Here is a 17,500-nt window from a genome sequence, read left to right as displayed (position 1 = left end):
ATGAGACTATTTTCTGATCTTACTTAAACAAGCTAGTGTTCCATCAAATGATATTCTTAATTTCTATAATTTGCACACATGTAAGACCATTATTAGTCTAAGTTAGAGTACTACGCGCCAGTCTTTCATCATAGCCTCCCTGCGTATCCATGCAACGGCATCAAGCGTGTGCAGGCCTGCACACCTTATCTGTCATCGCACCAACAAGTTCATACCATGAATTAACCTATCTTGTTTCAATCTATACACGCTTAAAGAAAGACATTCCGGGTTGTGAGAGAAACTTTTCTCCTCCATTAAGCTAGATATGGACCACAAACTCCACCACTTTCTTCCACAGAAGAATTTGTCTAGTATGTACAATTTTAGGAAGCCGTGCCCTTTTAAGAATTTTAAGGCTCGTACAAATTGCTTTAAGAACACTGTCTTTCTTTCCAGCAATGACCATTATTTAGATTTGAATATTTACTAAAGTTTAGTTACAAATAGTTCTAATAATAATTTTTACATGTAAATATTTCTTTAGTTATCAATTATTTACGTAAATTTTTAGGCAATTCAGTCTAGAGACTGCCTTGTAAATGCTGCAATAAACTATCTATCTATCTATCTCACACACCTCAAATTGTAGCCAGGCATTGGAAGTTCATCAATCTCCACTGGGCACCAAGCATAAATTTCACAAACTTTTTTATCTTTCTTTCCTTTTACAGGCACACATCTTCCGGTCCTGAAGCCTAGAGGAAGGTAATATATCCAGCTGAAACTTTCAATTAGCAACCAATCTTTTATATTTTGGTCAAAAAATATGCGAGATTCAATAAGTTAACAAGGTTTTAATACATTTAGTTTATTTCCTGAGCTTTCGTTAAGTGATTTAATTGTTGTAAATTGAGACAAACAAATTCAGTCATCAAAAGATAAAACAATAATATTATTGAACTTGGTTATCGCAAAATATCATGATTTGTCAGTGTCTCCTGGATCAATTATTTGTCTCAACCTTTGGCTTCCGCAAAAAATTGATCTGCTCGCCACTGACAAATTACGATATTTTGCTCAACCTTGCCCAATAATTTAATTGTTAATTATTATTTTATTAAAGTATTAGTAAGGAAGAAGGAGCAAGAGTCTTGTTCCTACCATGTCCATTTGTGACAGGTTCCAACCTTGGGCAGTCACTGTCCCTCGTGCAGTTTACATTCGGAAACTTTGGGTCTTCAGCACATGCAGACTGTGTTTGATTTGGTGAAATTATCATGTTTGTCATCACAAATACAGCCTTATCTTCCTGTTTTTGAACCAGAAAACAACAATATTTAACACTCTTTAACCTCAAGGGTGGTAGCAATATTTTTAGTCTAGCTGATGGCACACAAGCTTTACTTACAAAATGAGAAAACATATAGATGATTAAAATAATGATATTAAAGATGAAAATGAAAATGATGACAATGCCTAATTAAAAGAGTGGTTGCAGTTGCGACAACAATTGATACAAAACACTGAGATTAGAATACTATTTTTGATGCTGACTGATAGTTCATAATGACAAGTAAATATGATAATTATTATTAATGATAGCTGTGTCATCTAGGAGCAATATACTTATTATAAATTCACAGGGGCGCCAAATGTATGTGAGATAAGCGAGACAATAAGGTGCCTAGCACTGAGTTGGCTACAATCCTCTCATATTCAACAAGCACAAGTGGAATAATAATATTGTTTTACCAAAAATACCCACAAATTATGGATAAATTTTCCCTAAGGCTTCTTTCTAAAAACAAAACAACTGATGTATACAGTTACAGATAATAATTGTATTCTAGCATGGTATACATGTAGTTAACAACTATTCAAGGAAGTGGAGGTGGCTAGTGGTACCGTAGATATTTGCCCACAGGCGGCCCAGACTCGGAGGGTAAAAAATTATAAGGACTTGTATGAGAATCTCGATAACAAACTGAAAAAGATATTTACCCGCATAAGTTCTCAAAAAAAAGCTGTACTTTTTTGTGTGGTTATTTGCCTGATTGAATGCGATTTAAGCGACTTCAATCTAAAATTCCCGGGTTGTACCTAAATAAAGGAAAGGCTGGCAACTAATTTCTAGCTTACCTCACATCTCGCCGATAAAATCCCACTTCTCCGGCATCAGTCACACTCAACCTCCGGTGATGGCCACACGGGTAAAATACTTCTCCTTGACCAAGTTTCAAGGTCCAGCGAGCATCCATTGCTTAGAAACAGCAAAAAATCTTCAAATTTTTAAAATCCTTTGAGGCTCGCTGACAACGGATTTTGACACGGCTGGTCACCCCTTCACTGATTTGCTCTCACCGCATCAAGGCTCAGATGAACGGTTGACCAGCCATGTCAAAATTCATTGTAAGCGAGCCTCAAAGGATTTTAAAAATTTGAATATTTTTTGTTGTTTCTAAGCAATGGACGCTTGCTGGACCTTGAAACTTGGTTAAGGAGAAGTAAATTTATCTGTGTGGCCATCGCCGGAGTTTGAGCATGACTGATGCCGCAGAAGTGTGATTATATGGGCAAGATGCGGGGTAAGCTAGAAATTAGTTGCCAGCCTTTCCTCTATTTAGGTAAGAGTGACAACCTGGGCATTTGAGAAGTCGTTTAAATCGCATTCAATCAGGCAAATAACCACACAAAACCAGGAAAGTCACCATGACAATAAATTACAGCTTTTTTATTGAAAACTTTTGCAGGTAAATATCTTTTTCAGTTTGTTACTGAGATTCCCAAACAAATCCTTATAATTTTTTACCCTCCGAGTCTGGGCCGCCTGTGATATACCGAGCGGCAAAGCTGCGAGGTCAGCACTAGCCACTGACACTCTGTTAACAATGAGGTGATTTATCAAGTTGTTTTAGTACATGCAGTGATATTATATAGCACCAAAAGATGGTTTTAACTCATTTATTCCTGCAACGATTACAATATTTTTGGGCCCAAATCCCACACAAGTTGCTCGGAGGTGAAAAGCAAAGGACATTCTAAGTTTGAGCATGCCTTCAACACTATCCACTTTTTTAGTATACATTATAATAGACCATATACCATGATGTCCATTATAAATAAAACCAATCAAAACCATAGAATTGCATTATCCAATGATCTAGTTTTTAATAATATAATTATATTATTATTATGATTATATTAAATAAATTATTTATTATATACGAATGCAATTTAACCAATGTATCGAGACCTACGCATTATTAATAATTTTAAGTCCTCCACGTACCTCAGGGGGTATCACATAATCAGACGAATCCCAAACATGGACTCCTCCATACAATGCTAACTGCTGACTGAGGTTTGTGAGTGATACTCCTTTGACTTTTGTTGTTACAGAGCTGAAAGGTTCTTGGAATTCTTGATAGCCTTTCTTATAAACTATCACATACCTGTGAAGCCAAAATTAGGTTGCAAAAAGATTTAAATGTAGTGAGATTTTATCGATCTATCTAGCTACATGTTCCAGCACATGGCAAAGTCCCTCGCTGACTCATGGCTGTTTCTGCTTAGCTGGCCTCATACACCATAAGCCTTTTTGAGAAATCACTGCCAAGACGGCTGCTTCTGCTGGAGAGAACAGGACAGCCAGAACACCAGGGACTCCAGATCGCCTACTCTTCTCAAATAGTGTCTGGGTTATTTCAAGTCCCACAGGGAACTTATAATAAAACATATAAGACATGGTTTATAGCCCTTATCCGAGAAGACTTGAAAGTCTAACCATTTGCAGTTGAAATTACAAGTCAGCACTTCCTCCTCTTTCTCCTCCTGAGTGTTGATGCGGCCAGAGTTCGAACCCGCAACCTCCCACATAGCAGCCCGGTGCTCAACCAACTGAGGTAATGCTAAAAACACTCAAAAATGACCCAAGGGGTTTAGACAGAAAACAATTTACCTGTATCTTCCATAAACAAGCTAAAACTGCTGTAGCTGTGAGCTCTCAATGTCTTTTATTCTTTTTATCCACATTCTGTAAATTAACGTTAATTATTTTCTGTCTGAACCCCTTGGGGCTGACCTTCACACCATATACCTATACGTATTATAGGGACATTCCATTTATTAGATTCCTACTGGTTGGATGTTTGTCGGCACCCTTTCAAAAAAACCTTTCCTACCCCTTCACTTTTTTGTCGGTGCCTTTGAAAAAGATTCCTACCGGTGGAATTCTGATGGGCCTCATCCATAGGTTGGGGGGGGGGGGGGGGGGGGGTCGGATTATAAATGGAATGTCCCACAGTTAATTCTGATAAATTAACGAATTTTTAATGATTAGGAACTTCCAGAAAGGAATTCACTTAACCAGAGATTCACGATTCCAAAATTGCATGTAGTTGACGCTCAAAAGTCAGAGTATTGTTAAAACTTATTAAAATTCTACTTACCCAATTACGTAAACAACTATGACTAATTGTATGAATCGATTGATCAATCCAACTCTTTTACTCTTGATGTGCACTATCTTGGCGGTATCATACTCAAAGAGGGTGGAGAGAATAACACCACAAATCTGGCTACAAGATACCATGTTTACGTCAAAACAAACACCCAAAACAAGCACTTGCTAAGGTGACTACTAACACACCAAATACCATTGTGGTATAAGTACAATTTTTGTATCTCGTCAAAATTTGAGGAGGAAAACCGGGTACTAATTAAACCTGGTTTCTTTGCCTCCCTTGACAAGGGAGGGGAGGCAAAGAATGGAGACCCTGGAAACGAGGTTGCTTCCAAAATGGCGGGCTAGGCACGTCACTGAAACAGTTGCTAGATTTCTGTTGATTCTCACATTTCAAACGCGTCGCATGTCAACGACTGCAATTGCAATGACTTCCTTCGACTCCAGTCATCTGCCTTTAACCACTAAGTCGCCCGCCATGGTAGGAAAACATACTCCCTTTTGCGGAAACAACTGTAGCTTCTTGCATCACAACTTGGTGACAGCGCTTTTGATCGATGGGCGGAAAGCGGCATCAAGGATTCATCCGTGTACTGGAGATTTGCCTTCTGCACTAAAGGTCGCCATTGACTCTGCGACATCAGCTGGCTGGGATCAAAACTGTTTCATCCCAGATCCTTTGGACCAACTCAGATGCCCGCTTCTATTCCTTGCTTGTGCTTTTGGCAAATTTGCCGTTGTCCAAGGACTTTTGCGAAACGACTTCATCGCGCAAGTGTTGAATGAACATGGCGAAACGGCTTTACATTTTGCTGCTAAACATTTCCATGTGAATAAAGGCAACGTATCATTTGACCGTGAGGGAGCGTTTGAGAAAGTTTTGCATTGCCTAACTGAAGATTCTCCCAAGCTTTTAGCTGCTCAGGACAGTCGTGGTTTCACACCTTTTCACGTATCAGCCAACAGCATGAAATTTGAAGGCCGATCGTATCACAAGAAAATTCGTTTTCATCAATTTTGCTTGAAAAGCATGATCAAGCGACTTGTTGAGTTAGAAAAGGCCTCGATATTTACACGACATGAAGCTAGGGACATCATTAAAACTCCAGAGATCCACGGGTTGGACTCTGTATTGCACATTTTAGCACGTAGGAGTGAGAACTTTGAGTTATTGAAGTTTGCGCGAGATTCATTGTTCCAGGGTAGATTTCCAGAAAACAAAAACAAGGAAGGCCAAACTGTCCTATCTCTAGCGTGGAGCACTGATCCCAGAGGGGCTATGAACACGTTCCATTTTTCATCAGATATTCCTAGTCTACAAGAAGTTGATTTCATTGGGGAGAAAAATCAAGGTAAACATCAATAATCAGAATAGTGGGAAGTGTACAGTAAGGTGAAAGCTGAACAGGTTTTAGGGTAACTGTGGTTTGGGGCAAACAAAAGAGAATAAAGCTGCTGTTACACATTGAAACTTTAAGCTGAAACTTGTGTACAACGGTGCTGCAAAAAAAGTTTCAGCAGGCGGTGCGCCGTGTAACATGTAAGGTCGAAACTCGTTCGGAAACGTTGAAACTGGTTTCAAAATGTTGTTTACGTGGCCTTAGCCGGTTGCTGATTGGCGTCGCAACGTAGCGTAACAAAACCGAGCGAGACCAGTTTCACGAAGTGGTGTTACACGGTGAAACTCCTGTTTTTATCACCACTGCGATTGCTGTGATCTTTGCAGAACTACATGTAGGAAGCAGTTCTACTTTTCATGAAACTTGTCTTGCAACAGAAGTTCAAAAAAGTCTTGGTGCGATGCCTCCTAAAACTTGTTTCGCAGCGCTGTTGCAGACAAGTTTCAGGTGAAAGTTTAAACGTGTAAAAGCGGCTTAAGACAAAAACCAAAAACGGGTGCCTCAAAGGCAGAGGTTGATACCAAATGTTCAATATTAGGGGAGTTTGAAGCTGTGCTCCTCTTTGTTCCTGACAACCTTTCCCATGCTGGTGCATAGTTTTGTAATAAGACCAAAAGTACATGTACAGCCGCTGTACATGACTATTCACTATGGTCTTCGTATTTGGGTGTCTTCCGCTGTCCCCTGCTATATCTCAGGAACAAATGGACCGGTTTAAAAAATGTCTGACCATGAGGGATACAAGTAATATAGTAGTTGGGGGTACTAGCATAAAATACAAATGATAAATACCAATGCAAGGTACAACAATGAATAACAAATACTAATAATATTGCTTGGTTGGCGAACGAAGTGAGCGATCCAAGCAATATTATTAGTATTTGTTAACCAACATAGAATGCCAATAAAAATTTAACTACTTGTGATTTGGGTTGAAATACTGCTTTTTTTATTCCTTGAATAATAATTTTAATACAAATACTAGTTTCCAATACAAATACAAACGTATTAAAGAGATTTAGGCGAGCCGCAGAGCAAAAAAGCTTTAGCTTTTTGAGCAGGGGATGGTGAGCCGTTTAAAATCTCACGAGCAATGGAGCAAGTTTTCATTGGGGATTGTATTATAATACAAAATTTATATCACACTAAAAAATTAAACAAAGAATTACAACACAAAATTTTTTTTATATATTTTTCAAAAAATTCAAACAAAGAAACAAATAATAAATCCAAATGTTTAAATATTTGCATAATCAAATGGAAGAATCACAAAGCGTGACATTATTGAAAACTAAATAAAGGGGTTTTCCCCATGATTTTTAACCAATCAAAACTTGCACTTTTTTTTCCACAAACGTGTACACGTTTGTGTAATTTTTCAGTCACTGTGAAACTTTACACATTTGTGTAATTTTTTGTGTAATAGGTGATGCATGAAGTGTGTTTAAATATTCGCATAATCAAATTGAACAGGAAAAAATCACCATAGCGTGACATTCTCTGAAATTCATACAAATAAATTTGTTCAATGAGTAAACTTTATGAGTAAACTTTAAGTAAACTTTATTAGTTAACTTTATAAGTAAGCTTTATCATTCAGATTGTTTTAGTGTGTTGATTTTATAATGTCCGTAAGCATGTGATTTTATTCCATTGTCTAATAAAAATCATTTGTCATCGAAGCATGACAATGACACTTTATAGGTGGTTTTCACGTGACGTTATCGCCGCCATGTTGGTGGACGAAAACAAAAGATCTCTCATTAGCTTCTTTTGTTCGTCCACCAGCAATTGTACATTGCAGCATTGTTATCGGTGTCTCTAGAGATTGGTTGCAAACCACCTATTCATAGCTTCCAAGTTGATGATGGTTGCTTCGAATGGTTTTCATTGTATGATACATTTGTCTGTTATTAAATAGCGTTTGTTTAGAGTCTTCATGTTTGATATTTTTTTGAATAATAATCCTTTTAATTCCTTTGGCTGTTTATTTATTTTGATCATTGTTTTTTATATAAGAATACATTTTAGATCTTAAACCAATGAATCCTGTAATTGGAATACATGAAGTTTCATCTTTGAATTTGCCAATAATTTTTTTACTAGTTTTATCATAGAATTTACTATTTTCTCGATAATCACTGAAATTCCAAAAGTCTATATACACATCACTGGTTGTAATTTCATAAGTCAGCAAGTCTGTGTCTGTGAATAATAATTTTGCTTTATTATTGTACTTTTGTTTGATATAATTATAGTGAAAATCATACATTAATGTCTTTGAAATATCCAAAATATACATTCCAATATAAGCTGGTCTATTAAGAGTAAGAGATTCTTTTATTTTATGCACAGCTACTAGATTTTCATTGAAGATCTTACTACTCACATAAGTAGGTTTAGCAGCTATTTTTAACAGTTTCTTTTCATCTGTTACCAATCTAACATTAACTCTTTTTCTTAAATTTTCCATTGATTTTCCGTATACAGCATTATTCATCAACTTAAAAAAGTCTTTTTCGAAAGTGTTTGTAGCATTTGTTCTTTTCTTTGTATTAAAATCAATATACTGCTTTAGCCAAGGAGATTGATCAAACTCTAGTACTCTATGAACTTTAGTGACTTTTAATCCAAGATCAGTATAAAATTGAAGGTTCTGTAATGAAGAACATACTTCTCTTTGTTTTTCAAAGTTGAAATTAGTTTATGTACTAGACATGTTGATATTTTAAATTTATCAGCAATATTTTTAGCATTTTCAGATAGCATTTTTTTTGTAACTTTGATTTTTTCAGGAGGAAGAGGATAATCATTATGCAAATCATGTAATTCTTTTGGATACTCAAGTTTAACTTCTAAAATAAACCCTTTTTTGCTATCTTCTTTATATTTAGCTAGGTGTAGCTTATCAATTTGTTTTTGTGTTAACCATTTGAAATTGCCGTATGGAAAGCATTGTGACATTGCAAAACCGTATAAATTATTGGCATCTAAATACATAATATACTTTGAAGGCACCTTGCCATTGTATATTTTCATGTATTTATTGTTTGCTTTTGAATAACGATTAGCTATGTAACTAATACCACCTCTCATACCTTTTTCAACAAATTGGTACATATCAACATCAATAAGTTCTAATTTTATGTTTGTCATTTTAAGAATAGCATCCCAACTAAGACCAGGGCTTGTAAAATAATGAGCAGGATCTAATTTGTAATACTGCAAACATGTTTTTCAGAAATTTTCAAAAACATCAGCTAATAAAAGAATGTCAGATTTAAGATACAAGTTGTGATATTTACCCAGAGTTTTCAAATTAAAAGTATTCCATACGTTTTGAGCATGATTGTATTGATTATCTGATATATTTTCATCATTTAAAATGCTGTAAAAATCGTCTTTGTTTGGTAATTTTGTTTCATTAAATTTGTCAAATGAATCCATACAATCATAAAGATATGCCCCTTTTTGTTTCATAAGCTGAAACTTCGTTTTTGAATTCTTTTTTTGTGTATTTGAATGTTTCATTAGGGAGATTGATGACAAGTTTATCAAGACTTGAACTCATAAATTGAAAACTATCAATGAATGTTAAATTATTACCAAGCATAAAAGCCATATACATTGTACTTTTCCATATTATTTGGTATGGCAGTAATATTCATTTGGCATTCTTCTCCTTTCTTTATAATTTATATTTATGATTTTTAGCTACACTGTATTTGCCCAATATTTTGCATTATAAAATGTGAATCATAACCACGTAAATTGTGAAATATAACTGGTATCTTATCAGTCAGTCGGAAATTAAGATTACAATCTTGATGAGCTAATCCTCTAAATGATCCAGTGATATGACAATGATCTCTAACCACAATATCTTATTTATTTCAATATATTATTTATTTCAAATGTGGCATTCATCAGCTTTTTAAAGTTTTCCTCATCTTCTTTTGTCAGTTTTAATGGCTTGTTGAATTTGTATTTGATGACATTTTTACAATATTTAACCTCTTCAAGCATCTTTTCCATCAATTTGTATACAGCATTTTCACCTCTATAAATCTGAACTGGTTTGCTGTATTTATTATCATAACAACAAACAACTTTATAACCATAACCACAAGCAGTATGCTTTTGATAAGCTTCAGTGTATGATTTGTCGTTATTTGGTTTGCAACCCTTAACTTTTTCCGTAATAGCTTCAAAATCCGCATCTATAACAAATGGAACAGGAAGTTGTTTATGAAAATTAGTGCATTTTACTTTTGAACCTTTTTCAGGCATTTTAGTAGCTTTTCCACCATTTATTTTAATACATATTTCTTTGTGATTATTTAAAGCTTGCATAGAACTAAAAAATTGCAAGCAATACATACAAAAGTGTTTTCTTTCTTTGTGTTTTGTTTGATTATACATAATATAAGTACATAATGTTTATTTTCATTTTCTGTAATCATTAATAAATTCATATGATCTTCATACTTTTCTTTTGATACATGGATTGGAAATGGTTGTTAATTTTCATAACCAAATGCATTGAATGTTACTTTACATTGTTAATCTGTTTAATTGTTACTGGAACTTCAATGCCTTGATAATTTAGATTTTTGATAAATGATCTGTCAGACGTTTTTATCCTTTGTGGATCTTTGTTTTGCGGATTAAGATGTCTGATATGACACCATCTAAAGCATTAATTATCGTTGCATTTTAAGTTTATCAATCCTTTTGCACTATTACATAATTCATTTGGTAGGTTAATGTAAGATGATCCTTTCATTGGTTGATATTTAACAATATTAAGGTAATGATTATTAATTGATTTTATAAGCCAACCAGATCTTTCAGAAATCCATTTACTTACAATATTAGTAATATTTCCTGTTTTGATAATTTTAAAGCTAGTTCTATTTGCGTTTTATTAATTGTTTGTGCTTTACTGTTAAAATAAGCGTATTTAATTTTTTTCTCATTACTTGACTGCTTTTCAAATGTTATATTAAGGGTTTCAATGAACTTAGTCCTTTCATTTCATTTAAAATTTTTTCGATATGTATTTCAATTGCTTTTCTTGTCTTTTGTAGTTGAATTAAAGGGTCTTTATTGTTTTTAATGCTTGTTTCATATGATGTTGTGTAGCCTTTTAAATCTTTGTTTGTTTCTTTTATTATAGTTCTTGGTAGTGGTACAGAATTTTTAAGAAGCTGTTTTTTAGTTCTTAAAGCTGGAATTGGTTTATAATCATCACGAAATTCAAGTGGTGGTTCGATTATATTATCTTCATAATCTTGAACTATTTGTTTAACACTACGACGTGGTGTAGGTATTGGTTTTCCCTTTATATTTTTTTTTATTTTGTTAAATTTTCGTTTGATTGGTTTGTGTAGCTCATCTGCTAACTGTTGCTGCCAGTTTATTTTCTCTTTACTCAACGGCTTTTTACGTCTTTTGGCTTAACACCAAGACCAAGTTTTTGTTTTGTATTGATTACATTTCAAGTCAACCAATGGCCCCTTTGCCTATTGTTGTATGGAACATTATCTAAATCTTGAACCATTTTCCTGTCAGCTTTATTTTTGCATTTTCTATCATTTTTACAAACAGCATAATCAACATCATGCTGCATTGCAATAGCATCAGCTGGTACTGTTGGCTGATGATATATTTCAAGTATTTTACCTGTAATTGGGTCATATTCGAGCTGTTGTTCTAATGGATTATATGGTCCAGTATATTTATGACCAGGAAAAGTAAAACCTGATTGAGGTCTTGGTAATTTACCAATAGCTTTATGTAAATCAAAAGGTAAATCAAAACCACTTCCATCTAAATCTTTTCTGTTTGTTTTCTATTTTTTCTTTGGTCTAATTTTAGTCGACAATTGATCAAAAGCTTGTGATCCAACATTTTGAATTGTTGGATTGAGTTTAGCCAAAGCATATTCAACGGCTTTTTTCTACAATTTTGGATCTCGTAACATTTCTGATGTGTAATAACGACCCATTTTAACAGCTTTTTTTACCAAGATAAGGTACTCCTTTGGTTAAAAATAATTCTGCTGCTGTATTACTAATATTAATAACAATCCATTACCAGACATGCTTTGTGATTTATTTTTATAAAGCCCCTCTAATTCTGAGGGGTAATAAGTTTAAATTATTCTGTTTAACAAATCAAGTCTTTTTAATGCCGCATTCAGCACAAGTGCAAAAAAACATGTCTACCATTTTTTTGTTTGTTTTATAACCTGAAGGTTCAACACATTCAGTTTGTTTTTTTTGTTTAACGCAATATGATTTAACCATTTTATATATATATATAAATTACATATTTTTGAAATAATTGATTATAAAACGATTGATCATTCGTATCAAATTTGGCATCATGGATTGTTGCTAATATACTTTTTCCATTTTGCCTTTCCAATAAGTATAAGTAATATAGACACCAATTGTAAATGGTTTGAACCCAGGAGTCATATAATTAAGTAAAGTACTATCGTCCGGGTGAGTGTAGTCCTGAGAAGGACTGTTTGAGATGTCAAATGTCATCTCAAACAGTCCTTCTGAGGACTACACTCACCCAGACAATCGTACTTTACTTAATTATAGACACCAATATCGACACAAAACACTGTATTTGTTTGTTGCTTGTATTAAGAGAAGTTTCAACTTTTTTAGGCATTAACAGACCGAAAGAATCAAAGTATTCTGCTTGATTGTTTATATTTCTAAATGCTACCCAATGAGTGCCCTGTCCAATCATTGTATCTAAATTGAATATCCCACATGCTTTTCGAATTTTAGACGGAAGAATGTCTCTTGAATAAATACGTCTGAAATGTTTGAAACCAAGCTTTTTAACCCAATCAATTAGATCAAAGTTGCTCAGTGGTTTATTGATAAATTTTATATTAACTGGCCAAAAATTGGAATTTTGTTCGTTGTTTGACTTTTTGCTATGCCTAACATTGAAGTTAGTAATCCTGTTCCTTTTTTTGGTTTCTGTTTTTTTATTTATTCCAAAACCCTTTTGCATTGGCCATTGACCATTGACCATGAATAGGTGAAATTCCATAATTTTTTTGGTTCATTTTTGGTACATATATTGCCAAAGATCTACGAGATCGTGATCGATCAACTTGTAATCCTTTTCCAAACAGTTTTGGTAGTAAATTCATTCTTAATGGTATGCCAATTGAAGCAAGAGCACTCCAAAAACCACCATGTTGCATCTGGTTTTTTTGTTGGCCTTAAATGCACATTAGCCACCTGTTTGGTAAGCGTTATTGAGATCGTGCTTTTGTTTTGCTGTCAGTAAATTTAGCATTGGAACCATTTGTGTTGGTTCCATAATCGTTCCTCCTTTTTTACCAAACATTTTATCACTAATGTTTTCACCTAATCCAGCTAAAGCTCCTGTTAATAAAGGAGCTCCAGCAGGCATTACGTTTGGTAATAATTTAGTAGCTAATGTGCTAAAAATATTACCATCAACTTTTTTAATTTGTGTTTTTGATATTTTCAAATCAGTTCCTGTTCCATTTTTCATTAATTTTTGTATTTTTTTCAATTGTGTTTTTGTTAGAATAAGCTTATCAGGTCCAGATAATTGAGAATTAGATAGTCGTAATGTTAATCTGCTATTTATAGCTCTTGCTAATGTTTGTTTTTCGTTTGGTGATAATTTAACACCATGCCGTGAGAAATGTATCTTGTTGTCATATCTTGTATATATTTAGATTATACAAAAGATATGTTAAAATTTAGTTAAATATAATTTGTAAAATTTTCCCTATTTATCATCTGAATAACAATTTACCATCGTTCTGGATAAATTCAACATCTTGCTCACTGAAAACAAGAGCGTAAATATAAAAAGCTGTTGCTGTTTCTCCAGATAATTTATAGTGAAAAGTTAGTTTAACAGTAGAATCTTTTAAATCACAATGCTGTTTAGTTAGATCGAATATAAAAATGAACAAAGCAAATGGAAATTGCTCCTATTTAATAGAGTACCTTGTGAATGTTCACTATTTACGTGAAAGTATTTTAAAACATCACGATAAACATGAGTCATCGGTATCTGGTTCATAATGTCTATCAGGATACTCAATTCCATTTCCAATTTCTAACCAAGCATCAGACAATGTTCTTGGATTAGTAGATACTGAAAATGTATTGTACAAAAATGGATTTGTTCATCAATATTGGCATCATTGAAACAGTTTCTTTCAAATACGTCCATTTTTGTGATTTTTGATAATTGCTTGAATACATACTTTGTCCATCATCGTTAAAAATAGTTTGTGGTACAATCAACTGCATTCTTGTAAAAACAACACGAGAATTATCGACTCCTTGCCAAATAACTTGATTATCTGAAGCCAAATCAAACAATATTTCAACTCTTGTTTGGGGAAGAAGTTTATCCTCTAGTGATTCAAACAGACTATAGCGATTCAAAGGTAATTGATAATTCATAACATTTGAAGCACCTAACAGTGTTTTTCTTTGATGAAATCCTTTGTTGTAAGCAGCTCGTGCAAGTCTCATTTCGGTTGATCTATTTGTATCTAAATAACAAAAAATTCATTTGTAGCTGTAGTTTCAGCATAAGAATTGGTACATTCAAGCAAATTTTTGAAATTAACACTGTCATCTACATCATTACAATCATATTTTTTTAATCACCAACTTTGACTGAAACGTCTTTGATCATACTATGAATGCCATTTACTATTCCATTTGCATCGTTAGCTGCGATATTTGTGCCATCCATCTTTTGTACTTTAAAAGACATTGAAATTCTTGCATTCTACCAATCTGAAGGTGACATACTATTAGTGTTATCAACAAGACATCGATGGTTTTGCTTTTTTTGACTAGCAGGATTTGCTGTTACCAAAGGCGTTTCCAATTCAAAAAATTTTTCTATTCGTTCAACATATTTGGGATTTCTAAACATTTTATATGTAAGACATTATATTATTTTTGTTTTTTCTTCTAAGTCTACCACTAGCCATTAATCTATTCATTCTTTCTGCTATTTCAAAATATGTTAGTTGTTGTGACTTTTTTGGTTTATAATTTGTTGGAATTGATTGAATTTCAGGCTCAACTTCTATTGGTATAATGTTATCTTCCATTGAAAAGGTCACTTTTTTTCCTTGGTTCAACAGGTGATTTTGCTTATTTTTTTCCTTGTAAAATTTTAACAGTTTTATCACCAGCCAAATTTTCTACAAAGTCTCCTGTTTTTTCAGCTCCTTTTGTTAAAGCCGTTTCAGCTAGCTTTTTACTTGTTTTTGCAGCTAATTCTTTTGATGTTTTGTTGAATAATTTGCTTGCCAAGTTGCTAAATATTCCTTCATCATAGATATGTTTTTTAATTGATTCTGGGTCATATCTCATTTTGAATTTGTTTTTGTTCATATATATATTAATGAGTTATATATTATTATTCACTTTTCAATATTAATGTCATAAACCAATCAATATTGTTTAAAACAACGTATCATCCAATATTACACGTATCTTTCACTGTAATACGCATTTCGTTTATTATTTTTGTATTAACAGGTGAAAACAAAGCTCTTTTTGGCTCAAAATTGAAAGGATAACTTCATGTCAAATTATCAGTTGGAATTAAAGCTAATGTATCGGATCTTTTACCATCAGTTAAACTACTATCAATTAAACTACAACCTATCTCTAATGCATCAATACTATTGGTTATATTTGGCAATCTGACTCTGTATTCTGTTGTCTTTATTAATTTTGCATCATCAAAACGTACAAGTTCAGTAAATTACTATTTCTCAAATCCAGCTGCCAATTTTTTTTCAAATCTATAATTACTCTATAACATGAAAGGACAAATATCAAATTAATTCCATTTTATCATCATCATTTTTAGCAACAGCTGAATATAATCATTGAGATCACCATAACTGTACATTCCATCAACAACGGCAATAGTTTCCCATGTTGAACCATTATCATTTGGCATATTTTATTTAATTATTAACATAAGTACTATTAATACTATCCCAACTAAATGTCATACTTAATCGATCTAGTGCAATACTAGGTATATTGTTTGTCTTCATTGAGATATAATGGAGGTGAAAATTTAACTGTAAAATCTTCAGGTTTATTTCGTCCAATTTTTACTCTATTAATTGATGAAATATGTAATGCTTGTTCGTTCATTTATAATATTAAATTACATATTTTTTCAAAAGCTCTGACAATTGTTCGTTATTAATTGCCCCTAGTTTATTCAATGTGTGAGCTATTTGACTGAATTCAATTTGAACACCATTATTACGTGCAGTAATTGAACCATCAAGTAATTCTAATCTATCTATCAAATCATTGATATTATTGTACTAAACAACACCCGAGCCAATTTTGCTAAATTTTTTACTTGATCTATGCATTGGAATTTCACTAAGTTTGTTTAATTGATCAAACAACATTTGAGACAATGGGCTGTATCTTTTTTTGCTGTTAAACCTTTTTGTTAAAATGTCTATTGTATCAAAATCAGCATGTTAATCCAATACGTTTTTACCATTTTTTGATGCAACCAGACGTAATTGACCAAATGATTTTGGCAAATCGATCATCAAACCACCATATTGACCATTTTGTTGAATTTTGTAAGCATTTCTTTTCAGTTGCGTATATTTCATTCCTTTACCAATCGTTTTTATACCCTCTTCAAAAGATTGTATTCTTTTTCTAAATTTTTGTAATAATTTAATTTCATTATCCAATTCGTTTATTTCATCTAAATTTCTCGTCTTTTATGCTTTGGATTTTGAAAGATAACCCTTTTTACGACCTAATTCTTTTAACTTTAATCCGATTTCTTCATCATACTCATTAATATCCAATTTATTATCAATGTATCTATTCCATATTTCAGAAGGTACAGAAAAACCATGATCAGTTATCAGATGTAATTCATTGGTCGTGAATCCTTCATCTGGTTTTGATGAAAGCATTTTTGGTTTAGAATCGATTGGAAATTTTCTTGTTTTTTCTGGTTTATCATACACATATTGCAACATAGCAATATTCTCCAAATCTGAACTCAACGTTTTTTGGTTTTTCTCATGTTGTTCAATTAATTTGTCTTGTTTTTTATCAATCGTTTGTTTTACATCCTCTTGAGCTTTAATTATTGGTTGAAAACTCTCTGTTAAACCAATTTTGCATATCCTGTTTACTGTGTTTATACGGTTTAATTCATCCTGTATTTGGTTTAATCATCTTTCCAGCTTTTATTTTAGCTTCAGAAATTTCTTAGATTATTCTATGTCCATTTATATAATTCATTTACATAAAATTATTTATCTTAACTTATCTTCATTTAACTTAATATAACACATAATTTATATACATGGGAATACCGAATTACAATTCGTAAAAATGAAAAAACAGATTTTAAACAATTGTATGGATATATGCCAAAAGATACATTTAGAATGCTTCTAATCATGTGGAGGAAAACAAATCTTCTCTGTCATATGCTTTCAAAACCTCTTTTATTACTTTAATCAAGTACATGTTTATGCTAAAAATCTTGAACAACAAAAGTTACCAAGATTTGATCAATTTGTTTTCAAGACATCAGTGAT

At 32.9% G+C, this 17,500-nt stretch overlaps 2 protein-coding genes across 5 annotated transcripts in view; one reads left to right on the top strand and one right to left on the bottom strand.

Moving 5' to 3' along the window:
• The window catches only part of LOC138047021 (P2X purinoceptor 4-like), a 36,230-nt gene that overhangs the window by 15,724 nt on the left and 3,006 nt on the right, over nucleotides 1-17,500 (bottom strand). For 2 of the 4 annotated variants that reach the window (XM_068893688.1, XM_068893689.1), the window contains exons 1-4: nucleotides 4,431-4,632; nucleotides 3,272-3,434; nucleotides 1,144-1,291; nucleotides 620-737 (exon numbers count right to left, since the gene is read on the bottom strand). In XM_068893688.1, coding sequence (XP_068749789.1) covers nucleotides 620-737; nucleotides 1,144-1,291; nucleotides 3,272-3,434; nucleotides 4,431-4,573 — 572 coding nt within the window. In that variant the 5' untranslated portion in view covers nucleotides 4,574-4,632. Of the gene's footprint in view, nucleotides 1-619; nucleotides 738-1,143; nucleotides 1,292-3,271; nucleotides 3,435-4,430; nucleotides 4,638-17,500 lie in introns of those variants that run through there. The other 2 variants (XM_068893686.1, XM_068893687.1) reach the window with 2 other exon arrangements.
• On the top strand, nucleotides 4,768-15,435 carry LOC138044948 (uncharacterized). The gene is made up of 3 exons (XM_068891323.1): nucleotides 4,768-5,796; nucleotides 14,965-15,031; nucleotides 15,432-15,435. The coding sequence occupies exons 1-3, from the start codon at nucleotides 4,851-4,853 to the stop codon at nucleotides 15,433-15,435; spliced, it is 1,017 nt and encodes a 338-aa protein (XP_068747424.1). The 5' UTR covers nucleotides 4,768-4,850.

Source organism: Montipora capricornis, chromosome 4, assembly GCF_036669925.1.
Source record: "Montipora capricornis isolate CH-2021 chromosome 4, ASM3666992v2, whole genome shotgun sequence".
In the NCBI taxonomy this organism is placed as follows: domain Eukaryota; kingdom Metazoa; phylum Cnidaria; class Anthozoa; order Scleractinia; family Acroporidae; genus Montipora; species Montipora capricornis.
The sequence above is the reverse complement of the archived record's forward strand: the minus strand, read 5'-3'. Positions and strand labels throughout refer to the sequence as shown.